The following is a 22733-nucleotide window of genomic DNA, read 5'->3' as shown; positions in this document are numbered from 1 at the left end:
ATTTGGGATTTACCAATTGGCAATAGCAAAATAACCAAGTAATTCCCACCTCTTGCCCCTTCATCAAGTATTTCTTTTTTTTTTTTTTTTTTTTTTTTTTTGCGGTACGCGGGCCTCTCACTGTTGTGGCTTCTCCCGCTGCGGAGCACAGGCTCCGGACGCGCAGGCTCAGCGGCCATGGCTCACGGGCCCAGCCACTCCGCGGCACGTGGGATCTTCCCAGACTGGGGCACGAACCCGTGTCCCCTGCATCGGCAGGCGGACTCTCAACCACTGCGCCACCAGGGAAGCCCCATCAAGTATTTCTAAATGATGCACAGTTGAGACAGATCTTCTGCTGACACCTGGATCCATCGTTGCCTTCTCCTTTTCTGATCTTCTGTGTCGTCTTTCTCCCTTCCCAATTCTTCCCTCTCACTTATTTGTCCATCTTCAGATATCGACATACCTAACAGATGCCTATAGCTTCAAAATATAAAAATAATTATAAAATATGGACCCTGTTTCTAAAAAATATATTATTTAGTTAGAAAGCAGGCCTCATAAACATGAAACTAAAGCATATTCTAGAATGGTATAAGTTAGTACCAACTAGCATAGTCATCAAATGCTATGAGGCATCAGGGGTTGAGCTGTGCTGTGATCTAGAGGAGATGGAGGAGACTTCCTGGAAGCATATGGCCTTAAAAAATTGGTAAGAGGTGTGCTAGTATGAAGGCTGATCCAGGCTGGGAGGAGAGTGGGCTGCATGGTAGGACAGCTTGGAGGTATAGTTGACCTCTGAATAACGCAAGGATTAGGGGCTCCAACCCTCCAGTGTATAACTTACAGTTGGCCCTCTGTATTCAGCCAACCACGATCGTGTGGTACTGTAGTATGTAGTATGTAGTACTGTAGTATGTAGTATTTACTTAAAAAAAATCTGCATATAAGCGGACCCGTGCAGTTCAAATCCTTACTGTTCAAGGGTCAACTGTTGGAGTAGCAGTGGTTGCTTGAGGCTCCTGAGCACGTGGGAGCAGAGGTGTGGGCTAAGAAGTGATGAATAGCTGGTGGTTTGGTGGGACAGGTACTGGTGCAGCTTTCTCAGGGTCTTAAAAGTAACCCTGGGATAGGGCTTCCCTGGTGGCGCAGTGGTTGAGAGTCCGCCTGCCAATGCAGGGGACACGGGTTCATGCCCCGGTCCGGGAAGATCCCACATGCCGTGGAGTGGCTGGGCCCGTGAGCCATGGCCGCTGAGCCTGCGTGTCCAGAGCCTGTGCTCCGCAACGGGAGAGGCCACCACACTGAGAGGCCCGCGTACTGCAAAAAAATAAAAAAAAATAGCCCTGGGATATAAGGTTTATTATAGGCTCTAGATCTAAGGGAGGAATATAGGTTTTTAAGTTGGGACGAAAATCGTGATGAACGCATTATCTTTGGAAGATTAATCTGGCAGTGGCTTGGCGGTGGTGATGCTGGTGAGGGGCAAATTGAAGTAGGGAAAAGTGTTGGGTGGTGGAATGGCCCTGATCTGGATGTGCAGTTATGAAGGCCTGGCCCAGAGTAACACAGCAGAAGTTTAACAGTTTATATGGAAAATGTTTTTCAAGAGTACATCATTTTCTCTAATTTTATAGAATATTAAGGATAGTTTCCTATGCTCCTGAATTGAAACAGAATATGCTATTTATTTCAGGAGTGCCGGCTAACAAACTACAAAATAGTGTTTCCAAGGAACTGAAAGGGAAGTTGAAACTGCCAGGGAGAATAGAGGGAGTGGAAGGGTTTGGGGGGTTTTGACAAGGACACAGCTTCTGGGGACAGACACGTCTCCGCCCTTGGCCTGCTTCTGCCCAGAAGCCTCACCCTGTTCATGTCTGGGAAGGGGGCCAGTCTTGAGACAGGTCCCGACCGCACAGCTTCCTGTCTGGGGCATGTAGCGATGTGATGCTGTGTCACCTTTACACGACAAATCAAAAAGCTTGAGGAGAAGGAGAAATAGCTTTTTTTCCTGCATTTTCTCTGTACTACGTCTCCTCTGGGGTCCTGAATTTCCAGGATCCGAAAGTCTGTCATCAGAGATGCAACGCATGGATTCAGGTGCCCCAATTAAAAATTTTATATTGATTGTAGTGGGAAAAGGTATGGTTTTAACTTTTACTGGCGCTCTAAAATTTAAATTCAAAGGCATACTTTAGTCCAGTGGAGGGGATGCCCAGCTTGGAGTCTTCAGGTCCTTGTGTGTTGTCAAATGTTTAGGTCCAGGGAGAGAAAAGGGAAATTGGGCAACACTGAGATGCTCCTGGCCTTTTTTTCCACCCCCTCCTTTTTCTTTCTCTCTTTATGGCCACAAGAAGTCCAAGCAAACATTTTTTAAAAATTTAAATTTTCATTAAATGTAACTTTATTTCTTTTTTCATAGTTGGTAAATGCTTAATTTATGATGTCAAAAGTGGTGCTGTTCTCTCTTGGGAGGGGGGAATTACTTTCACATAAATCCCTACACAAATCCAAGGGTCTATGGTGGTCGGTTGGCCTGAAGAGAAGCTTTTTTAAAATTAAATTTAATTAATTATTTTAATTTTTTGACTGTGTTGGGATTTTGCTGCTTCGCGCAGGCTTTCTCTAGTTGCGGCGAGCGGAGGCTACTCTTTGTTGCGGTGTGTGGGCTTCTCATTGGGGTGGCTTCTCTTGTTTTGGAGCACGGGCTGTAGGCATGCAGGCTTCAGTAGTTGTGGCACGTGGGCTCAGTAGTTGTGGCTTACGGGCTCTAGAGCGCAGGCTCAGTAGTCGTGGTGCACGGGCTTAGTTGCTTCGCAGCACGTGGGATCTTCCCGGACCAGGGCTCAAACCCGTGCCCCCTGCACTGGCAGGCGGATTCTCAAGCACTGTGCCACCAGGGAAGTACCAAGAGAAGCTTTTTTAAAGAAAGGGTAATTATTACTAGTGGCCCATTATGCATTCTTTGACAGAATCATTACATCAGTTATTTTGAGCACACTGTCCTAATACTGCTGTTTTTTCATTTCACTTCTCCCCTCCCCCCTCCCCCTTGCTCTCACCCCTTCCCCTACTCCCCGCCCCTGCACACATTCACCTTCTCATATTACACTTCTGAATGTCTGGTAAGAAACAATTTGGGTTGATCTTTAGACATTCCACCTGAAAATATTCTCCTTACCATATTGGCAGTTGTTAAGGTTGTAATTTATCTATGTTTTCCCAGAAGACTTGCGGTGGGTAACATGAGTTATATTTGCTATACCCACTGTCTTTAACTTTTGCCAGATGGTTGTGAAGAGAGCTGTTTGCTCTTTACTTGCAGACACAGAGAGTATGAAGCATTAAGGGGGGAAACAAGCACATGCTTAGAATTGCTTTTATGAGATGGTTTTGGACTAGAGAATGTTCTGTGATGCTACAAAGGCAAAGGTATTTACCAATCAAGATCAGTAAGAACCTGATCTCCTACATATCCCATAAGTATATAGTTTTCTCCAAAGTACTGAGCTGTGCTTTATCCAGTTACCATTTAAAAATCTCAACTTCACTATATTTTATTTTACATAATAGAAAATATTTATTTACATAGCGCTTTGCCCCAGAGATCCCGAGAAACTCAGATATAGTCACTTACAGCCTTGTAACAGCTGAACTGAGAGTGCATGTTACATCACGTGAGAGGAAAGTCTCTGGAACAGGTTTTCTTGGAAGTGCCGAGGCAGAGGAGTTCCTTGTCAATGCCCTTTCCAGATAAAAAGACAGTATCACAGTAGTAACGGCTGAGTTTCATACCGCTGTGTGTAGAGACATGCTTTGCCTAAAAGCGGCCATCGTACGGGCTTGTCCCTGGGTGGCGACTCTGGGACAGGATGATGCAACTTGCATTTGGGCATATCCAACGTGGAGCAGACCGTCCACATGTTGGATTCCTTTTGAAGTCCTGAGGGAGAAAGAGCTGTAAATTAAGTCCAGTTAGTACTTTCCTTTCCTTCCCGTTTGTTATTTTAAACAAGTGAACAAGGACAAAACCTCCCTGCCCTTGGGCGGGTCTTGGCCTCCGGCCAGCCGTCTGCCCTCCCCATCCAGACTCTCTGGGCCTTTCTCACTTCCCGGGGTTAGTGAGGCTGAGAGGGAGGCAGGGAGGTGGTATCTTGGGAGGAGCAAACTGGCAGCGGGTGGGTTTGGGACTGGCTGGGTTCTGTGAACCACCGCAGGCTTCAGTTTCAATATTGAAGTTTGAAAATCATAGCGAGGAGGGATTGAACTTAGACCATCGGAGACTGCGGTGAAGGGAAAGAAAATGAACAAAGCCTCGAGGAAGATGTGATTGAGAGGCGTGGGGGAAGCCATTTGGGCAATAAAGCATCGGAGGGTTTTCGAGAAGCGGGTTTGAGGGAGACAAGGCCAGATTACGGAGGAGCTGGGCCAGGACAAGCCTTCCTTCCGCAGGCCGCAGGGACCTGGTGGACGGGCTGGGGCAGGAGATTAACATTCAGTCTAGTTCAGCGAACGTTTACTAAGTGCAGACTTTGGGCCAGGTGAGGGTGCAGACTGGGAATTCGAAGATGCTGTCTTTGCCCTCAGGGTGCTCACAGTCTAGCAGAGTGACAAACAGCTGAGCATATAATTTCAACATAATAGAATGAATTCAGAGCAGATGATATTCCAGAGTGTTGTGGAAGACACACGTGAAGTTTAGCCTCCTGTGTAGTCATGGAGGACTTCCTGGAGGAGGGATGCCTGCATTGCTTCTTAAAGAATGAGGAGTTAATCAGGAGAGGAATGGAGAAGGAAATTCCAGGCCGGGGGTCAGCACGAGCCAAGGCAGAGCACTCTGAAATGCTGTGGTCACCGTGGCAGTTTGAATTTTCAGCACACGGTATGCAGGTGCTGAGAGATGACGAGTGTAAGCAGGACTTTCTTCTCTTTTCCCTGTAAGGCTGCAGAGGCTGCCGGTTTTGCCCTTCCTCAGATGCCTCTTCTGCACAAGGTCAGAGAGGTTTGCATCTAAAAAGCAAATCTGACCATGGGATTGCCAGGATTAAAAACCCCCAGTGGACCCCATTGCTTACAAGATAAAGTCCCTGACAACCTCACCCCACCTCGACCTTTAGCTACAACACCAAACTTCCTGTAGGTTCCACTTCTCTCTTTGGGTTTTCCCTCAGGCAGACAGGACCCACGTAGACCACACATGCAAGCTGCCCTATCCCACCTGCCCCTGTCATCAGGCTCACCCCTGCTTGCCTGTGATGAAGGATTTAGCTCCTCCAAGGAGCTGCCCTTGACCCCCTTTCCCACCTCGCCATCAGGCACCTTTCTATATTCCCATGATTCTCAGGATCTCTCTTTATCTCACGCATTGTTGTGTAGTTATCCCTTTGCGTATAAGGTCGCTCCTAGTATGAAATAAGAGCTCCCAAAGGGTGGGTGACTTTCTCCCCATCTGTTTCTCTGGTACTTGGTTCCAGGTTCTGTCTCCTTTCCTCTTCCCTGGGCTGGTCCCCACCCCAGCCCCTCACCAGCTCCTGGCTACTTTCCTTCAGGCTTCACTCCTTCATTTCCCAAGGAACATCCTCTCTTCTTCTCTCCGTCCTCATGGTTTCTGAGTCTACTTCTCAAGGCTCCTATCTCAGGCCAGGATCCTGTATGATTCTACAGTAACTCCGTGCGGACCACTTGTCTGTATCACCCACCTGATGGATGAGTGGTTAGACGCTGGGAGAGGTGAGGGAAATGGTCCAGTGTCACACAGCTGTCAGATGGCAGAGCATAAACACGGATCTGTGCTCCTAACCAAATCAGGCCTCTCAGTGAGACTTTAGTGAGTCAGACTGTGCTTCACTTGCTAAGGAACCATGGATGAATGGTTTTGTGTAAAGTAGAAATTAATCCTTAATTTACGTATTTTCATAACTTGGGTTTTTCAGCTTGATTTGATGGGAAATGTATTTATTATGAATGCACTCGGTGAGTGGATTTCCTAGCATGTGAATTATATCTCAAAGGGAAGGACAAAACAAAACTGATTTTCTAAACCTGTGGCTGGTTATTCTAACTACGGGCGAACTTCAGTGTCTTCTGTGTCACTAGTTGGGTTCTTCTGCGGAGGTGGGTGTTAGTGCTTGGAAAATATTGCATGGGAGTTTTTCAACTTACTCTGCCAGAAAGGAAAAATGAATTATCTTTTAGGACCAACCTAGAAATGGCCAAATGGCCAAATACTGTGATCGAATGACTAAACGGCAGAAAATATTTTTCTAGGAGTTTTGGGTGTGGTAGGAATGTACTTGTCATCTTTTTTATGTATCACTTATTCAACTGTTATTTTTAGCATGAACCTTCATCTCCTTCCTCTTCCACTTTCCAGAGCAGACCGTAGCCTTTCTGAGCTCATTAAATAAATATAGCTATATTAGCAATAAAGAGGAAACTTCTGCATTGCATTTGTGTCAGTGCTTAAAAATGGGAGTTTTCCTCAATTTTTTGTTGATAATTTTTCTTTTACAAATGAAAGATAATGAAAACTTCCTTTGCGTGACTTGTCTTCAGTCATGTTATTTTTGTGTTTTGTGCACGGGTATTAAAGAAATGAAAGCTCAAGTCCCATAGAAGTTGAATTTTGATTTTCATGTCCTGATGAAATAAATGTCTGGGGCAATTATCAGTACTTGTGGAATGTAGGAAAAACGGGGGGAAAGCAGTCTTGGGTTAAAGGAATTGATCTGGGGCATTTTCATTTTTGATCATATTAGGAAAAAATCTCCAGAAATTCCCTGATAAGTGTGAGGTTGGATAATATTGCTATTTTGGTGACGATGGTTGAAATTTACTGCGGTGGTATGTGTCATAGATACAAAACTGTCTTCTATTTCTCCCTTTCATTTAAGGAAAATGTATCCGTATCTCATCTTTTGAGGGATAAAGGGATAAAAATAAAATGTCTTTCCTTTTAGTTAACATTAAATTGGGGCTGAACTTGAAGATCAAAGCTGGTAGGAAACTGAGAGGCAAGATTGTTCACCCAAATGAGAGTGTAGATAGTCTTACATCTTCTCTGTAGAACACCTGTGGATTTGTGGGTAGAAATGCAGTTGACAATCAGATGAAGATTTAACTGCAAGTTGCTAAGTAATTACTGGATAGTGCACGATACCCACCTTGTGAGCGAGAGGACCAGGGGCTCAGGGGCTGCGTTCTAAGTGCTCGATTGAAGCTTGTTTCTGCATGTTGCTCCCATCAGGATCAGCTTTGGGCCTTGGCCAACCTGGAGGGGCCGGCTTATTGTGTGGCCCTGGTGAAGTCACTTTCCTCCCTGGGCCTCAGTATTCTCTGCTGAGAAATGAGGGTGTGGCGACCCTAACTCCCTTGCAAGCTCATTGCCTGTGTCCACAGACTTCCCCAGTATTACAAGGTCTGTACTGAGCTCGTGGGTCTGGCCTTTGTACTTCTCTCTTCCCTCTAAGTAACCCAAGCACCTGCATCCACTGGACTTTTTACCTGCATATTCTCCCACATCCTTCTCTACAACTTTGGTGAGTCCGTGGATAGAAAAATCAAATATTTCATTGTTTCTTATCCAACCATAGATCCTCATTTGAACACGCTCTCCGATTCTCTCCGTAAAGGACCATGACCTTAAAAGTAAGATAAATATTGTCTTTGAATATGGACTAGCTGTGTGACTAATGATGGCTTACTCTGCCACAGAGCTCTGTGGGATGAAGGATGTATTAGTCAGTGTTCTCCAGAGAAACAGAACCAACAGGACTTGTGAAAAATATATTTGTAAAGAGATTTATTATAAGGAGTTGGCTCCTGTGATGACAGAGATGGGCAGGCCCCAAGACCTGCAGTGAGTCGGCCAGCTACAGACCCAGGACAGCGGGTGGTGTGGTTTGCACCTGAACACTGGCAGGCTGGAGACCCAGGATGGGCCAGTATTTCAGTTCCAGTCAAAAGGCAGGAAAAAGGCCGATATCCCAGTGTGAAGGACCATTGGGCAAGAGGAATTCTTCCTTGCTTGGGGAGGGTCAGACTCTTTGTTCTAGCCAGGCCTTCAACTTACTGGATGAGGCCCACCCACATGAGGGACGGCATTCTGCTTTATTCTATCTACCCATTTAAATGTTAATCCCATCCCAAACACTCATAGAAACAGTCGGATTAGTGTTGGACCACACATCTGGGCACCCCGTGGCTCAGTCAAGATAAGGACAGGACGCATCATTGAAATGGAGAAGTCATAAAGTCCATTCTCATTTGCATTTTCTACTAAGTTCAGATTAAAAAATTCCTCTACAGTGTGCAGTACTGATTGAGATACCAGTTCTCTTGAAACATAATCACATATATTAACAAACTTCTTGATCTTTGTAAGGTCTGCTTTGGGCTTTTGGGGTCTCCCGGCCCCTTCTTTCTTTCTACAAACCTAAGCATCTGAATTCATTTTCTTCCTATGAACTTACCTGCATTTTGTCCCGGGTTTTGGGTAGAGAGGTCTAGGTGTGCTGAAGATTATAAAGTGTTTCTGGCAAAATTTGAAGATTCCCTGTGTATCGTTTAGGATGGAACTGTCTTTTCCTTCCAGTGGTGCTTTGATGTGTAGTCATTTAAATACATTCAATGAAGCCTTTAAAAATCTTTGTAAACCGCAGAAGTCAGTGAAAATATGAGAGATTGTCATCTTCCCTGATCTGTAGCGATTGGCATGGACCTGGGTTTTATTTTACTTGGTATTTTGTCTTTTTATTCCTCTGTGGATGGCATGGGCTCCTTTATTGTCTGGTATCCAATGACTCACTGTTTTTCTTTCCTTTCATATCCCACCTACCCCTCCCCAGAACCCCTAGAAAGCATCTCATAAGCTGTTTCACGTGGAGTTATAGATGAGGGATAAGCTTTAATACACTACCCAACCTAGAAATACCTGCATATTATTAGAAGACAAAAGAATGCGTCTAAGTTGTGGACGTTCAGGTGTCAGCTACCGAAGATATTTGTGAGACAGAACTGGGAGTATAGTGTTGCTGGGACTTAGCGCTCCTGGTATGTGTAGTTTATGGTTACAGAATAGCCATCCATTACTTCTGGAATCTAGAACACTGTAACATGGCAAGACCACGAAGAGATTTGCAGTTCAATTTGAACTGCCGTGTTAGTCTAGAACAGTCATCCTCTCTCAGGCTGGTACCAGAGTTGTTGGAGGTGCTTTTGAAGTGTCAGCTTTTCTGGGCCTCATGCCTAATGAGTGGACTCCTCAGGCAGTGGAGCTGGGCATTTTTCACTTGGAAAAGCCAGCAGGTCATTCTGGTATTGATTCAAGGCTGACGTGAGTGGGCTGTTACATCACTAGCAAGGTCACACGGCATCTTAAATGAAGTTAAACTGGAAATTGGGATTTTTCAGTGCACTCTGGGACTTTTGTTTTGCGGACAGACTGTGACAGATCAACAAATTATTTGTTTAGACCTTGTAGCCATCATTTTTTTTTTTTTTTTTTTTTGCGGTACGCGGGCCTCTCACTGTTGTGGCCTCTCCCGTTCCGGAGCACAGGCTCCGGACGCGCAGGCCCAGCGGCCATGGCTCAGGGGCCCAGCCGCTCCGCGGCATGTGGTATCTTCCCAGACCGGGGCACGAACCCGTGTCCCGTGCATTGGCAGGCGGACTCTCAACCACTGCGCCACCAGGGAAGCCCCATCATATTTCTTTTATGTGGAAAAGTTGTGCAGTGACCTTCCTAAGAAATGGGTACAGAGAACTTGGAGGGGGTCTAGGGAGCACCCAGAATTTGTCCTGCTTTTCCCTGGGCAGAGGCTGAGGGGACCATAGTGTTCAATGTCAGAGAGCCTTCAAAATATCATTTGTCCAGGATTACGGGTTGACCTGGAAAGTGTACTGTGAAAGCTTAGGATCTGTTTGGGCGCTAAACTTGGCAAAGCTAGAGATGCAGTTGTTGCAAATGAAATGGCACAGTTCTTGTACCGAATCGTTGTAAGCCTTCACTACAGACCTCCTCTTGAATTTCGAGATTGCTCTGAATACCATTTGAAGCCCTGCTTTCTGTTCTGTTCTGAATCCCTACGTTGGCAACTTACTAGAGCCTTTCTTCACCTATTCGTTTATGTTTAAGTGAAGGTAATACTTAACACAGAACATACTTTGACATTCTTGGAAGAAGGGAGAGTGGCCCCCAGAGTTTGTACTTCTTCACCAACTCATGACTTAAGTTTTGAAGAATACGTAGAAATTTCCGTTGTGTAAATAATTTTATGTGTCTTAATAAAGATGTGTAGATGGTGATTCTTCTCTAATGTACTTAAAATAGGAGTAAAAGCTCTGTTTGTCCTTCTGCCTGCAGTTCATCTGCTTGTTATTTTAAGTGATTCTCAGAATGTACAGAAATGTGCAGCCACTTGCCTCCATTCAGCCAGCATCTGTTTGTGTGCAGACCGGTTAATCTGATTAAGATCAGAGGCTGTGAATGTAAATGAGACAAAGTGAAATAACTGACTTTCAGTGGTGCATCCTGCCCTAAGTCAGCCTGGTTTTCAGCGCTAGAGCTCTCCAGAGGCCATGGCACGGCACCGTATTGGGACCGCCGGCTTTGTTTTGTCTTTGGCCATCCTGATGAAGTACAGTGCGGTCCGACCCCATGTGTTTGGGCAGGAGGGCTTGAGATGGGGTGAGCAGGGAAGGCTCATTTCAACCATGCAGCACCAGCTGAAATGACTTTTTCCTTAAAGTTTGTGAAAGGGGTCACGTTTGCAATTTGACCCACGAGCACTTCTCATTTTTATTTAAATTAGTCCTATTCTTGCTTAAACAGATCCAGCAGTGGGAGCAGAACCTGGAGAAATTTCACATGGATCTGTTCAGGATGCGCTGCTATCTGGCCAGCCTGCAAGGCGGGGAGTTGCCGAACCCCAAGAGCCTCCTTGCTGCTGCCAGCCGCCCCTCCAAGCTGGCCCTGGGCCGGTTGGGCGTCTTGTCAGTTTCCTCTTTCCACGCTCTGGTGAGTTTCCAGGAAGGCTGTTCAGCGGCCTGAAGGGGGAGCGCTGAGGGTGCTCACCTTTCTCCAGCCTGTTGACATTCAGCACTGCTGTGACTTAAGCCAATAACTGACCAGGGCCACCCAGGGGCCAGGCGCCGGGGGAGGGATGATTGGCGTCCTGCTACAAAGTCCCAGCATCCCAGCTTCTTTGCTGCCCATTCTCGGAATCCAACTCCTAATACACAGTTATTAAATATTCACATCTGCGTCTGCCCTTCTGTCTGTTCCACCTCGTACAGTCAGGAAGGTGGAATCCCCGAGGAGTAGCAACAATGGTGTGAAGAGTTAAAGGGCTGATGGAAGGTTGTTTGATCTGTTCTCCCGAGAGCCCCACTGGGTTTTCTGAAATCGCTCCTGTGCAGGTGGCTTCTGTGGATAGTACTAGCTCAGCGGGGGTGGGGTGGGGGGGGGGTGGCGGGTGGTCGGAGGGCTGTTGTGCTGACCCTGCTGTCCACCCCGAAGAGATGTGAATGTTGTAACTAGACGTGTTTATCCAGATAAGGGACATCTCTGTGGTGGATGCGGTCCTGGTATGTCAGACCTGCAGCAGTTTTGGGGGCTGCTCAGAACACATTTATGGCAGGCAGGGCTTTACTCCTGTTCTAGGGCAATGGTTAATTCTCTCTGTCATCTAAATAATGGCGTCTTAAGATTTTTCTAAATTGTTTTGAATTAGGTATGTTCTAGAGATGACTCTGCTCTCCGGAAAAGGACACTCTCACTGACCCAGCGAGGAAGACACAAGAAGGGCTTATTTTCTTCATTAAAAGGGCTGGACACGCTCGCGAGAAAAGGAAAGGAGAAAAGACCGTCTATAACTCAGGTGAGTTTGCCAGCATGGGAGGGACAGCAGACCTAGCGGGAAATCCTTGATATGCCATAAATCATAAATGTTCATCCCCCTTCAGAATGAGATAAAAGTTCCTTCAAAGGGATGCAGTCTTAGCATGGATTTTTTCCTCAAATGGAAACACACAAGTTGCTCAGTCTCTTTTCGGCACTCCCAAAGAGGCATCCACACCTTGCTCACATCTGCAGCGCACGGTAACCCAAAAATAAGAATCATCAGAAAAGAAGCCTTTAGAAGTAATTGTCATAGATTTTATATTAAAGAAAAAAAAGGAAGAAAGTGCTGATACATGCTCCCAGGTGGATGAACCTTGAAAACATGATGCTAAGTGAAAGAAGCTAAACACAAAAGGCCACAGGTTTTATAACTCCATTTACATTAAAAGTCCAGGATAGGCACATCCATAGAGACAGAAAGTAACTAGTGATGGCCAAGGGCTGGGGGGAGGGGCGCATAGGGAATGACTGCCAATGGATATGGAGTTTCTTTGGGGAGTGATAAAAAATATTCTGGAATTAGACGGTGGTGATGATTGTAGAACTTTGTAAATATACTAAAAAAAAAAAAACCCCAAAACCAACATGTAAAATTAATAATAGAGTAGCAGCAACTAAATTCTGTGGATGGTGCCAGAGGCTTTGCTGACTTCATCTTTATGACACAAAGTAGGCGTTTTTTCATCACATTTTACATATGAGGAGCCTGAGACCCGGAGAGGTTGAGTCACTTCCTTTCCCCGGATGTTCACGCAGCAGCCGAGAGGCAGGGCTGGGACTTGGTCTACCTGGATGCTGCAACACTGGGCCATTGCTGCTGCTTAGTTTTCTGGAGGAAAGGCGGCTCTTTCAACATTTTGTCAAGTTAAAAATAGCCCGAGTGGGCTTCCCTGGTGGCGCAGTGGTTGAGAGTCCGCCTGCCGATGCAGGGGACACGGGTTCGTGTCCCGGTCCGGGAAGATCCCACATGCCGCGGAGCGGCTGGACCCGTGAGCCATGGCCGCTGAGCCTGCGCGTCCGGAGCCTGTGCTCCGCAGCGGGAGAGGCCACAGCGGTGAGAGGCCCACGTACCGCAAAAAAAAAAAAAAAAAAAAGCCTGAGTGCTTATTGTTGAAATGTGGCCCAAGGACAGTGAATTGTTTTCAGAACATTTTGAACACTCATATCTGAAGTATTTCCTAATGCTGTTAATACAGTGTATGATCATGATTTTTATGTTGCTGAGTGATATGTTTTAGGATTATTATTTTTTGAAAGACTGTTGAAAAGATGAGCTATCACAAAATGATCTGATTGTTTAAGTGAGTTGGGAAGTGAGTTGTGATGAAGTTCAAGGAAGTTCTTGTTTTTACTTCTGACGGGTTGCTGTTATTCTGAATATGCTGGCAGAGAGGGTCACATTTTATGAACTTTATTTTCTAATTTTATATGGATATACACATTTGATTGTGCATAACAGTTTTGTGAAATAGGTGAGTAACAGGGATAGAATCAACTTCTTTGACCCGTCCTAAAACAATAAAGCTGGAGGTGGTGGGACATGGATTGATTGACTGAAAGAGGGCAGACTCACATGGAATCCCTTTTACTTGGCCACTGTTTTTGTATACTCACAATTGGAAAGAATATCACATTTAAAAATTGTGGTTCTGGACTTCCCTGGTGGCGCAGTGGTTAGGAATCTGCCTGCCAATTCAGGGGATGCGGGTTCGAGCCCTGGTCCAGGAAGATCCCACATGCCGTGGAGCAACTAAGCCCACGAGCCACGACTGCTGAGCCCATGTGCCACAACTACTGAAGCCCACGCTCCTAGAGCCCGTGCTCCGCAACAAGAGAAACCGCCGCAATGAGAAGCCTGCGCACCGCAACAAAGAGTAGCCCCCGCTCGCCGCAACTAGAGAAAGCTCGTGCGCAGTAACAAAGACCCAGCGCAGCCAAAAAAATAAATTAAATAAATGCATTTATTAAAAAAAATTGTGGTTCTATTTGTACTTTAGTTGTGAAAGTAATCATTTGTTGGTTATAAATGGAAATGTATTTCCTCGTTATAGACTATAGTTAACTATAAACCATTGGCTGATGCTGGGTTTATGTTTTTGAATTCAACTTCTCTGAAGTTTAAATAATGTCTTTGAGGCAAATTCTGATTTTAATCAAGGTGGCCAATTCTGTATAATTAAATGACAATGATAAATATCTTGATAATTTGCTTATAAAATGTTGACATTTAGCAATTAGATATGACCCTAATATGGTTTTTACCCCATCATATGTAGTAAATGCCCTTAATGTAAGATTCCTTGAGAAACAAAAGCATTTGGTTGAACATTTTTGTTTTAAAAAGATATGACACTGGTATTTATATAACTGAATGCAGTTGGGGTAGTAGGTGTCCGTAAATGTGTAAATGGCCTGTTTGTTAATGTTTAGTATTCTACTACAAAATCTAGAAGAGAAAAATTGGAAAAAGTAAAGGAAATTTTTCCTAGTCCCTCTACCCAAACACAGCCACTTTTAATATTTAGCTTTATTTCTTCCCAATATTTCTTCTACGCACATTTATAAAACAGTTATAAGCTTGATTTTGGTGGCTTTGCTAACTCTGATTTCTACATCTTCAGAAACGTGTACTTCTTGGTAAAAGCAGCATCAGGAATATCCAGGGTGGCTTGAATAATATGTATCATAGAAAAGTAAAATATGTAACCATATGGGAAGAAAAAAAGCAACTTTAAAGTTAAAACTTTACATGTAGTAGAGTAGTAAATAGTACGCATTGCAATATGAAGATCTTATCAAATGTCATAGCCCTTAAATTTTTCAATATTGAGAAAGGGTAGCCACCAAACGAATATTGCAGAGCCATTTCATTAGTCTTTTTTTCCCTCCTGCCTATCAGATATTTGATTCAAGTGGCAGCCATGGATTTTCTGGAACTCAGCTACCTCAAAGCTCCAATAACTCCAGTGAGGTAAACGTTGCTGTAGATGGTAGCCATCTTATTTTTACTTGGATGACACAAATGCTAAGTTAATGAGGGGATGCTAGTTCTGAATCTTTACCTGAATCTGTTGAAAATACTGTAAAGTTAGAACTCAGATGGTCCCGAGTAGGTGAAAGATGTTTGCAGAATGCCAAGTATTTTTGAAGGTATCTAAACTCATGATAACTCCGTCTTCAAAGTGGTATAGCTAGACTAAAGCAACTTCAGTTCAAAATAGCAACTTTCATTTATTCATCCCTATTCCTCAGCAGTTCTTACCGTCATTTGAGAGTTCGGTGACTCCAAACTTGCATTTTCCTCTTAGGGTGTCAGGGGGCTTCACACACATATTAAATCATGCTGCGAATCAGTAGCCTTTGGTGCCCTCAGTGGAGCTGAATACAGGGGCCCCGTCTAGTCCCCAGGACAGCTTCTGACCGAGTAAATCCTCAGAACCATTTCTGAATGGAATTCTGGAGTAGGGTGAAGGTGGTCTGGGTGAGCTCATGCCTCTTCTTTGTGTCTTTTTGAAAGACACAAAGCTGTGTCTCCCCTTAAAGCTGTGTTTCATGTTACGATCTATTTCTCTTATCATCTGCTTCACCAAATTATTTTCTCTTAGGTTTTATGTCCAATAAACCACTAAACTCTTTGTTGAGGTTGAAACATGATTTTAACGGCTTGGACAAACTTAATGTGCTGTTGCAGAAGTAGGCAGTATTACTTAACAAATTAATTGGGATAATTCAGTCACTTGGCCATAGTTTGAAAAATCTGAGGAATGGTGGAGTGTTAGACCCAGTGATGGGTCTGGGGGGAGGTGAGTGAGGAACTTTCTGGTGATCCTAAAATATACACCATAGACAACTACCTATTCTGCCTCCATGGGAGGTTGGCCCAACCGTGGGTGCTGAGCGTGGGCTCAGTTCCATGGTTATTATAGAGACCACTCTGGGGGGCAGCTCTGCCCGAGGTGTCCTGAAATGGGGTAGAGAACCTCTGCTCAGAACCCTACCCTGACCTCCCACTCACAGAGGTCAGGGGCTGCCAGAGGGCAGGTCATGAGATGGGGTGCCTGTGCCCGGAGGCTGTGTCATGGGCACTGCTTCTAGCTGGTCTCTGTGCCCTCCTTTGGCCAGCTTTGACCAAACGGGGCCCTGAGGAAGCCAGACCCATACCTTCCTTTTTTATAAAACACACCATCAAAATGGTGGACTTTTCGTAATTTCCATTCCCTGCCCCTTTATTTCTATATACATGCAGAGCTTATTTCAAAATCAGATCAAAATACACTGTCCACCAGGGATTTTGCTTGATTAAAAAAAATTATTTCACTATTATTTACTTGGTTCTTACAATCTTTTATGGGCAGTCATCCCACCAAGTGTATATATGTCATGTCTCCCAAGCAAACTTGTAACTAGGACCCTTGATGGTGTGTGTGTTCTCAATCCATGGCTCACTGCTAAGGATATAATATAGCTTAATAAATTTGCCTCTTATTTGTCTATATTAGATGGAGCCCTTTAATGGTTGAGAAGAGCTGTTTGATCTGTAATGAAAACCCATAATTTTCGTATGTCTTCCAGCATTAAATAATAATTTAAAATTCCTACTTTGAGAGTTTAGAAATTGTATCATCAAAGCACTTTCTATTAACAGAACTTATGTTGGACTTTGAAAATAAATTTTTGCTAAAATAGCCATTAATGGTCAGAATTAAGCTTAGTGTTTATTTAAATTGGGCTTTAATTAACAAATGATCTTCTTGTGATTTAATTGACAAGTCCCACTGGCGCTGGAACGAGTGAGAGGAGAAAATTATCGCATCCTTTTTTTTAGGCATATGTATTTAAACATTTATCCCTATTTGTTTTAACTAAACATTGCTTCTGCTGTAGCAACAGTGAAGAAATTCCTTTAACATATAGGGCTATTTTAATGGTGTGTTTATCATTTCTGTACTGTAGTACTCAGATAACTATGTTTAAGTGAGTTGCAGCTAGAATGAAGGGTATTTGGTTTTTTATGTCTCTGGGACTTAAAATTCTGCCTGTAGCTGGTTGAATAATTAATATTTCATTCCACTAGTTTTCCTTTGCTAATCGTTCTTGGGGAATATTTATAACTTGCACAAAACGTCTGTTTGTAAACAGTGTATTGTGTCCATTAGCGTCACACAGAAAGGCAGTCGTTCCTGAGTGTGGGGAGGGAGGAGGTCACGGGTATTTAAGAATATTCTATTCTAATCGGTGCGTCATATAACCGTCCAACAGTGAGTCACCTTAATTTGAAATCTGTTAAGGTTGGAATAAGGCCAGTCTTATTTGAGCTTTTTTTTTTTTTTTTTTTTGGCGGTACGCGGGCCTGTCACTGTCGTGGCCTCTCCCGTTGCGGAGCACAGGCTCCGGATGCGCAGGCTCAGCGGCCATGGCTCACGGGCCCAGCCGCTCCGCGGCATGTGGGATCTTCCCAGACCGGGGCACAAACCCGTGTCCCCTGCATCGGCAGGCGGACTCTCAACCACTGCGCCACCAGGGAAGCCCTTATTTGAGCATTTTTTAAAGGACACTTTGGCCAGCCAAAAACGAAAGCTTTTCCTAGGGTACTTCTTGGTGAGTAATAATGAGTCTCCGTCAACGTGTGAAGGGAGATGTTTGTTATGGAGATTGTGGCAACAACTCCCTGAGGAGGCTCTGGATGGCAGCTACCCCAGAAGTTTCATTGCAGTTGCCGTGGAGCCCTGGGCCTTGGCTCTCTCTCCTGGAAAATTGGCTTGGGGTGTCCCAACTTTCTGCGGCAGTGAGTGAATGAAGTATTGTCACATCAGTCGTTAGCTCCAAACTGGAAAAAAAAAACCCGCTAATGTTGTTTTTTTTTTAAATGGAAGCTATGAATGAAACCGCTTACTCTTGACCATAACTCGGGTCTGTTTAAATAGAACATTTAGTCTGGAACCGTACATAACATCCGTACGTGCACAGATGGATAGTACATAGATAGGTCTTTGTTTCCCTTTCATATCAACTGATGTTTGGGCCTCGGCCCAAGAAGGAAATAAACACCACCTCCTCTGTGACATTTTGCTGTTGTTAAGACAGCCAAGAGCGCGTAACTCCTTTCGTGTTCTCTTCTCATCTCACTTGCTAACAGGCCTCCCTTTTTATCAGCGACTGCGGTGGGGGCCCCTTGGCCACAGCCAGGTCGTGGTTTTGCTGCCCACTCCCCTTCACCGATCCCGGCAGTAATTATGAGCCATTTGCTCCAAACGCATCTGCTGTGAGAACCCGCGGAGTTTCAGTGTTCTCTCCTTGAGGCACACGGGGCAGAAGTAATTTGACATGTGCTTTCAGGACCATTAATATGATAGTAATAAGAAATGCTTCTGTGGAAGTTGCCCTACCCTGAGGGCGGAAGTGATTTGCAAACCTTAACTGTAGTGGCCGCAGTGGCCTCGGCTGCGGTTCAGTGATGTTGCGTTTTGTGCGTGGCCGCTCAGCGCTGGACCACGCGGTGGTCTGGGCACCCGTAGTCACCATGATTCCCCAGGGTTTTGAAACAAGGGGTGATTCTCATGCGGTTCTTTATAGTGGCCATTGTTGAATTGCGGTGGTCAAGCTTACTATAGTGTAATTCCACAGTCCACACTGAACTTCAAAAAAGATCTTTGACGTTGTTTATGGCTCTTTACAGTTCATGTAGTACCTTCAGATGCCATTCCTCACACCCATCTCCTGATTTCTCCATGAGGCTGGCGTGCTTTAGCCCCTTGTAAAGGTGAAGAAATAGAAAGAAGCCCAGAGACGTGAGATAACCAGCCCTGACAAGGCTGGGATTTGACCCACATTGTCTGTTTGTTATATTTTTTTGCTGTTTCATTTGTCTTCTCCAGGAACTGGAAACCTTGAACAGGCTGATGGGAAACTTAATTCTGTGGGGAGGGGGGATGGAGTGGGTGGGAGGAGTATACAGGGGTCTCAGCAGAGGTGGCCAACCGGGGACTTCTGGGTGGGTGGTTAGAAGATTAATGTAGCACCTTTAAGGCTAAGCAGAGAAAGGAGTTTTCCAGATACATCAACTTGCTGGGCTTATTTTCACGATTCCCTGTTCCTTTTATGAAAAACAATGTAGGAGAATATCTTATCTGGCTTATTGAAAATAAAGCATGTGATTTCAGCATGGATAACATTGAGCCTTGAGGGAATCGGTCCAGTTGTTTTCTCCAAGTGGGTACATCTTCCAACAGCCTAGGAGATCTGTAAGCACCAAGTAGCCTTTTCTTTTTCTGGTTCTAATTGACGAATCAATTCTACATCCTCATGGCTTCCTTTGAATGGCCAGATTTTACCTTTCTTTAATTGCGTACATTTCTAGGGGGTGTGTGTTGTGAGAGTGTGTGAGATGCACAGGAAAAAATTACACATAAATGTTCACTGTAGGATCTCTTGAGAGGATCTGAACCTTCCATGGCCTTGGCTTTGATAGGCATCGTCTCATTTGTCCTTCAGTTGATCTTAGGTCAACAGTGTAGACTCAGAATGATTCCTCAGAGCACTGTAGGCACAAAACCTTGTTTCATCGAATAGAATGTGAACATCTCTTGTCCTTTGCATCTCTTAGTTTGCCTGCACGCTTTTCCCTAGCCTAGAACTTCTTCCCCTTCAGTAATCCGCTCTTAGTTCTTTTTCTGGAAACTTTAGGGAGGATTAAGAACTTGACGCTGTGTAAATAGATTGGAATAGGATACTGAAAATGGACAGCCTTTACTTTCCAAGCCTGTGTGTGACTGTGAATTTCTCGTTGCATCCAATTCAACATCCCTGGCTTGGGTGTGTTCTGGGCGCAGGACACACTCACTGTGTGGAGGGCTGAAAGAGACTGAGAACGAGCAAGACGGAGCCTCTGTTGTCATTCATCTCAGCACCTGGGGGCGTGGGAGCAGCCTAGAAATGACTGTCAAGTGGGCTGGGCTTCGCTAAGTGCTGTACCGGGACGTTGGGGTGTAGATGCGTCTGAGTGGAATTGGGGTTAGGGGGCGAAGAGAGCAGGAGACACTTCACAAGAAGGGGGCAGTGTTTGAAATAAGGTTGAAAGGTCTATGTAGTTTCAGCACAGAAGCTGTGAGGAGGGTAAAGCAGGGGAAGGAGGTGGAGGTGACCAGGGGTCTGGAGGCAGGAGAGCGCTGCTGCTTTGTGGAGGTGTCAGGGGAGCCAGAACATGCCGTGCGTCCAGAGTAACGCCAGAGAGTCCAGCAAGTTGGCTTGTGTCCATTTTGCGAGAGGTAACTGACTGCCGGGCTGGTATTTCTGTAGTGCAGCGGCAGGGAGCAGAGGCTCCAGCCCGGCTTCCAGGGTTCAGATCCCCACAGTACGACAGTCACAGCTTCCTGTGGGAGCGTGGGCAAGTTTCTAGAATTTTCTGAGCCTCATGATTCTCACTTGTTAAATGGAGGGTTGGGACAGTGCCGACCGCAGAGGGTTGTGAATGGTGAGTGAACGGGCAGTGTGTAGTATGGTCTCTCTGGGGTGGACAGGAGGGCAGGGGAGGGTAGTTGTGAATTTGTATTTCCCCATCCCTCCCCCAGCGGGCCATCCTAGATCACGCCTTTCCTGTTAAGTGCAGACCTGAATTGCTTTGCAGTGGCAGTCGGGGCGATTTGACTTCCTCTTGGACGGGCTCTTTGTGGTTTCTTACTCCACAGTGACCTCTGCTGGGGTTTTCATTTGATTCTGAGCAAGCGTAGTTTGAGAGGCGGGTTCTGCGCCTTTAAGGCAGTGCCTGCTTGTTGCAGATGCACGTGAAGTCCCTGCTCACATGAGCAGAAGTGCCTGGAGGTTTATTTAACCAGAGAAGAAAATGTGACCCATGTGAGATGGGACCCTACAGGGGAAATGCCGTGCACCAGGGGAAACTGGTGTCCATGCTGGTTCCCTGCGTGCTCCGGGCATCTGGTTCTCTCTCTCTCTCTCTCTCTCTCTCCCTTTTGCTTTGGCACATGAGGTTCATTTTCATTCTAGGCTGTGATCATCTTTCCAGGAAAATGTACAGAAAGTGACAGATCCAGAAATGCCACTTTAAAGATGAGCGAGCACCACATTTAAAAAGACAACACAGGAAGATTGATTCTTCCCTTTCTTTGCCTAAACCTGTTTTTTTTTTTTCTTTTTTAAATTTCTTTACTGTATGTATTCTAGTATTTTGATCCTATACAGGAGGATCTTTTGCTTTGTGGTTTTTAAAAAATGCATAGAATTCAAAGTAAAGTCAGGCATCAATGACAACTTTAGTGTATGATACATGGGATATAATAATGTGATAGTGTTGGATCTGAATGTAACGTTTTCTGGTGTGTAAGGTGTTTTGGCTTCTGTGATCTCCTTTGCTCACAAAATTTGTATTATTAATTAGTCAACTTAAGCAATTGTATTATATTAACAGTATCCCCTCTTACAAAATAGAAGTCAGGGCTCAGCAAGGGAAATGTCCTGTTGCGGCTGGGGAAGTGGTAGAGTTTGTGACTTGAACATCAGTCTTTTGATTTAAATCCCCAAGTCTTGTCTTTACCGTCAGACTAATGTGAGAACCTAAGCAGAGGGAAACATTTCTGAGTTGCTTAATGAATGTTATTTATTTTTGTTTATAAATTACAGAAGTACATATTAGCATGAGGTCATGGAGTTACTGTGATGGTGACGTTTAGGAAACAAAACTTCCCTGGGAAAAGTTTGTGAGAGGTGGTATGTTTGGGGATGATTTCTAAAAGTGTGTCTAGATGTGAAATAGCTGAAGGATGGAAAACCATTTAGCCCAGGATTAGGGGTTAATTTAAAAAAAACAAGTAGAAATAAGAGAGAAGAGAAAGGTGCTTGGATTAAGTTAAACACAGCTCATGGTTAGAATGCAGGCGGGTGTCAGAGGCCATGGATGAGAGTGTATCTGAAATTCACTGGGATCATGGCTTAGATGCAGATTTCACTGTGCCCCAGTCAGCCGGCAATTTCTAGAGCAGTAAGAGGAGATACTAAGCGGCCCGTCAGTGACTGCAGGGTTCTAACTGGGGCTAAGGCATAGTGGCTAGAACTCGGGAGGAGGAGTTGATTGACTTTGCTCAGCCTCCCAGGGCTTCAGTTGCACGTGGGTTAAACAAATGAGGAAATCCCAGGCTTGTCTGCCCCAGAGGGTCATGAGAAGCCAGGATGCGAGGAGTGTGAAATGGCTAACTGTAAATTAAGGGGGCATTTTCCCAATAGTTTCCATCATTTGCTTATCAAGTCTGTCCACCTTTTCCTTTGGGATCTAAAAACAGGTGGATGACCTGCTGCACATATACGGGTCAGCAGTAGACCGTGTTCCCCGAGACGGCTCATGGGAGAGCCAGACTGACGTTCAGTTTCAGGACCATCAAGCTGTGACCGTGATGATCAAGCCGGAACACAGAGTAGAAGATATTCTGACCTTGGCGTGCAAGGTAGTGGATTTTGCGGTAGAAATATACTTCTGAATGGAAATAATCGTTCACATCGCCCTCCCGTGCCTTCTAAGTTTGAGCGGTGTTTAAGACCTCACTTTCTACACGAAGGAACCAATGAACGTATTTGTTAATTAACACATTAATTATTAGCATTCTCTTCCTTCATGTCTTAGGATAAGTCGTGACCCCTTGCCTTCATGAAGAACCTGAGCTATCTTACTGGAATTCTATATATACCTCTATATCTGGGATAATTATGAAGGCTGTTGTTATTTAGGGTACTTAGAGATGGTGCTCTATGAGAAAGTGGTGTAAACTTTGAATTATTTTGATTTGATCCTAAATAGTTTTATCACGTTTCTCCAGATTAAATGAGTTACTTGGTCCCATCCACA

At 44.8% G+C, this 22733-nt stretch overlaps 1 protein-coding gene across 1 annotated transcript in view; it reads left to right on the top strand.

Moving 5' to 3' along the window:
- TIAM2 (TIAM Rac1 associated GEF 2) overlaps positions 1–22733 on the top strand; it is a 113493-nt gene that overhangs the window by 18893 nt on the left and 71867 nt on the right. The window contains exons 6-9 of the mRNA XM_082856050.1: positions 10814–10999; positions 11715–11861; positions 14784–14855; positions 22174–22335. Coding sequence (XP_082712176.1) covers positions 10814–10999; positions 11715–11861; positions 14784–14855; positions 22174–22335 — 567 coding nt within the window. The remainder of the gene's footprint in view (positions 1–10813; positions 11000–11714; positions 11862–14783; positions 14856–22173; positions 22336–22733) is intronic.

This window comes from Leucopleurus acutus (assembly GCF_964270905.1).
Source record: "Leucopleurus acutus genome assembly, chromosome: 15".
Lineage (NCBI taxonomy): Eukaryota > Metazoa > Chordata > Mammalia > Artiodactyla > Delphinidae > Leucopleurus > Leucopleurus acutus.
Note: the sequence above shows the minus strand (reverse complement) of the source record. Positions and strands in the feature narration are given on the sequence as shown.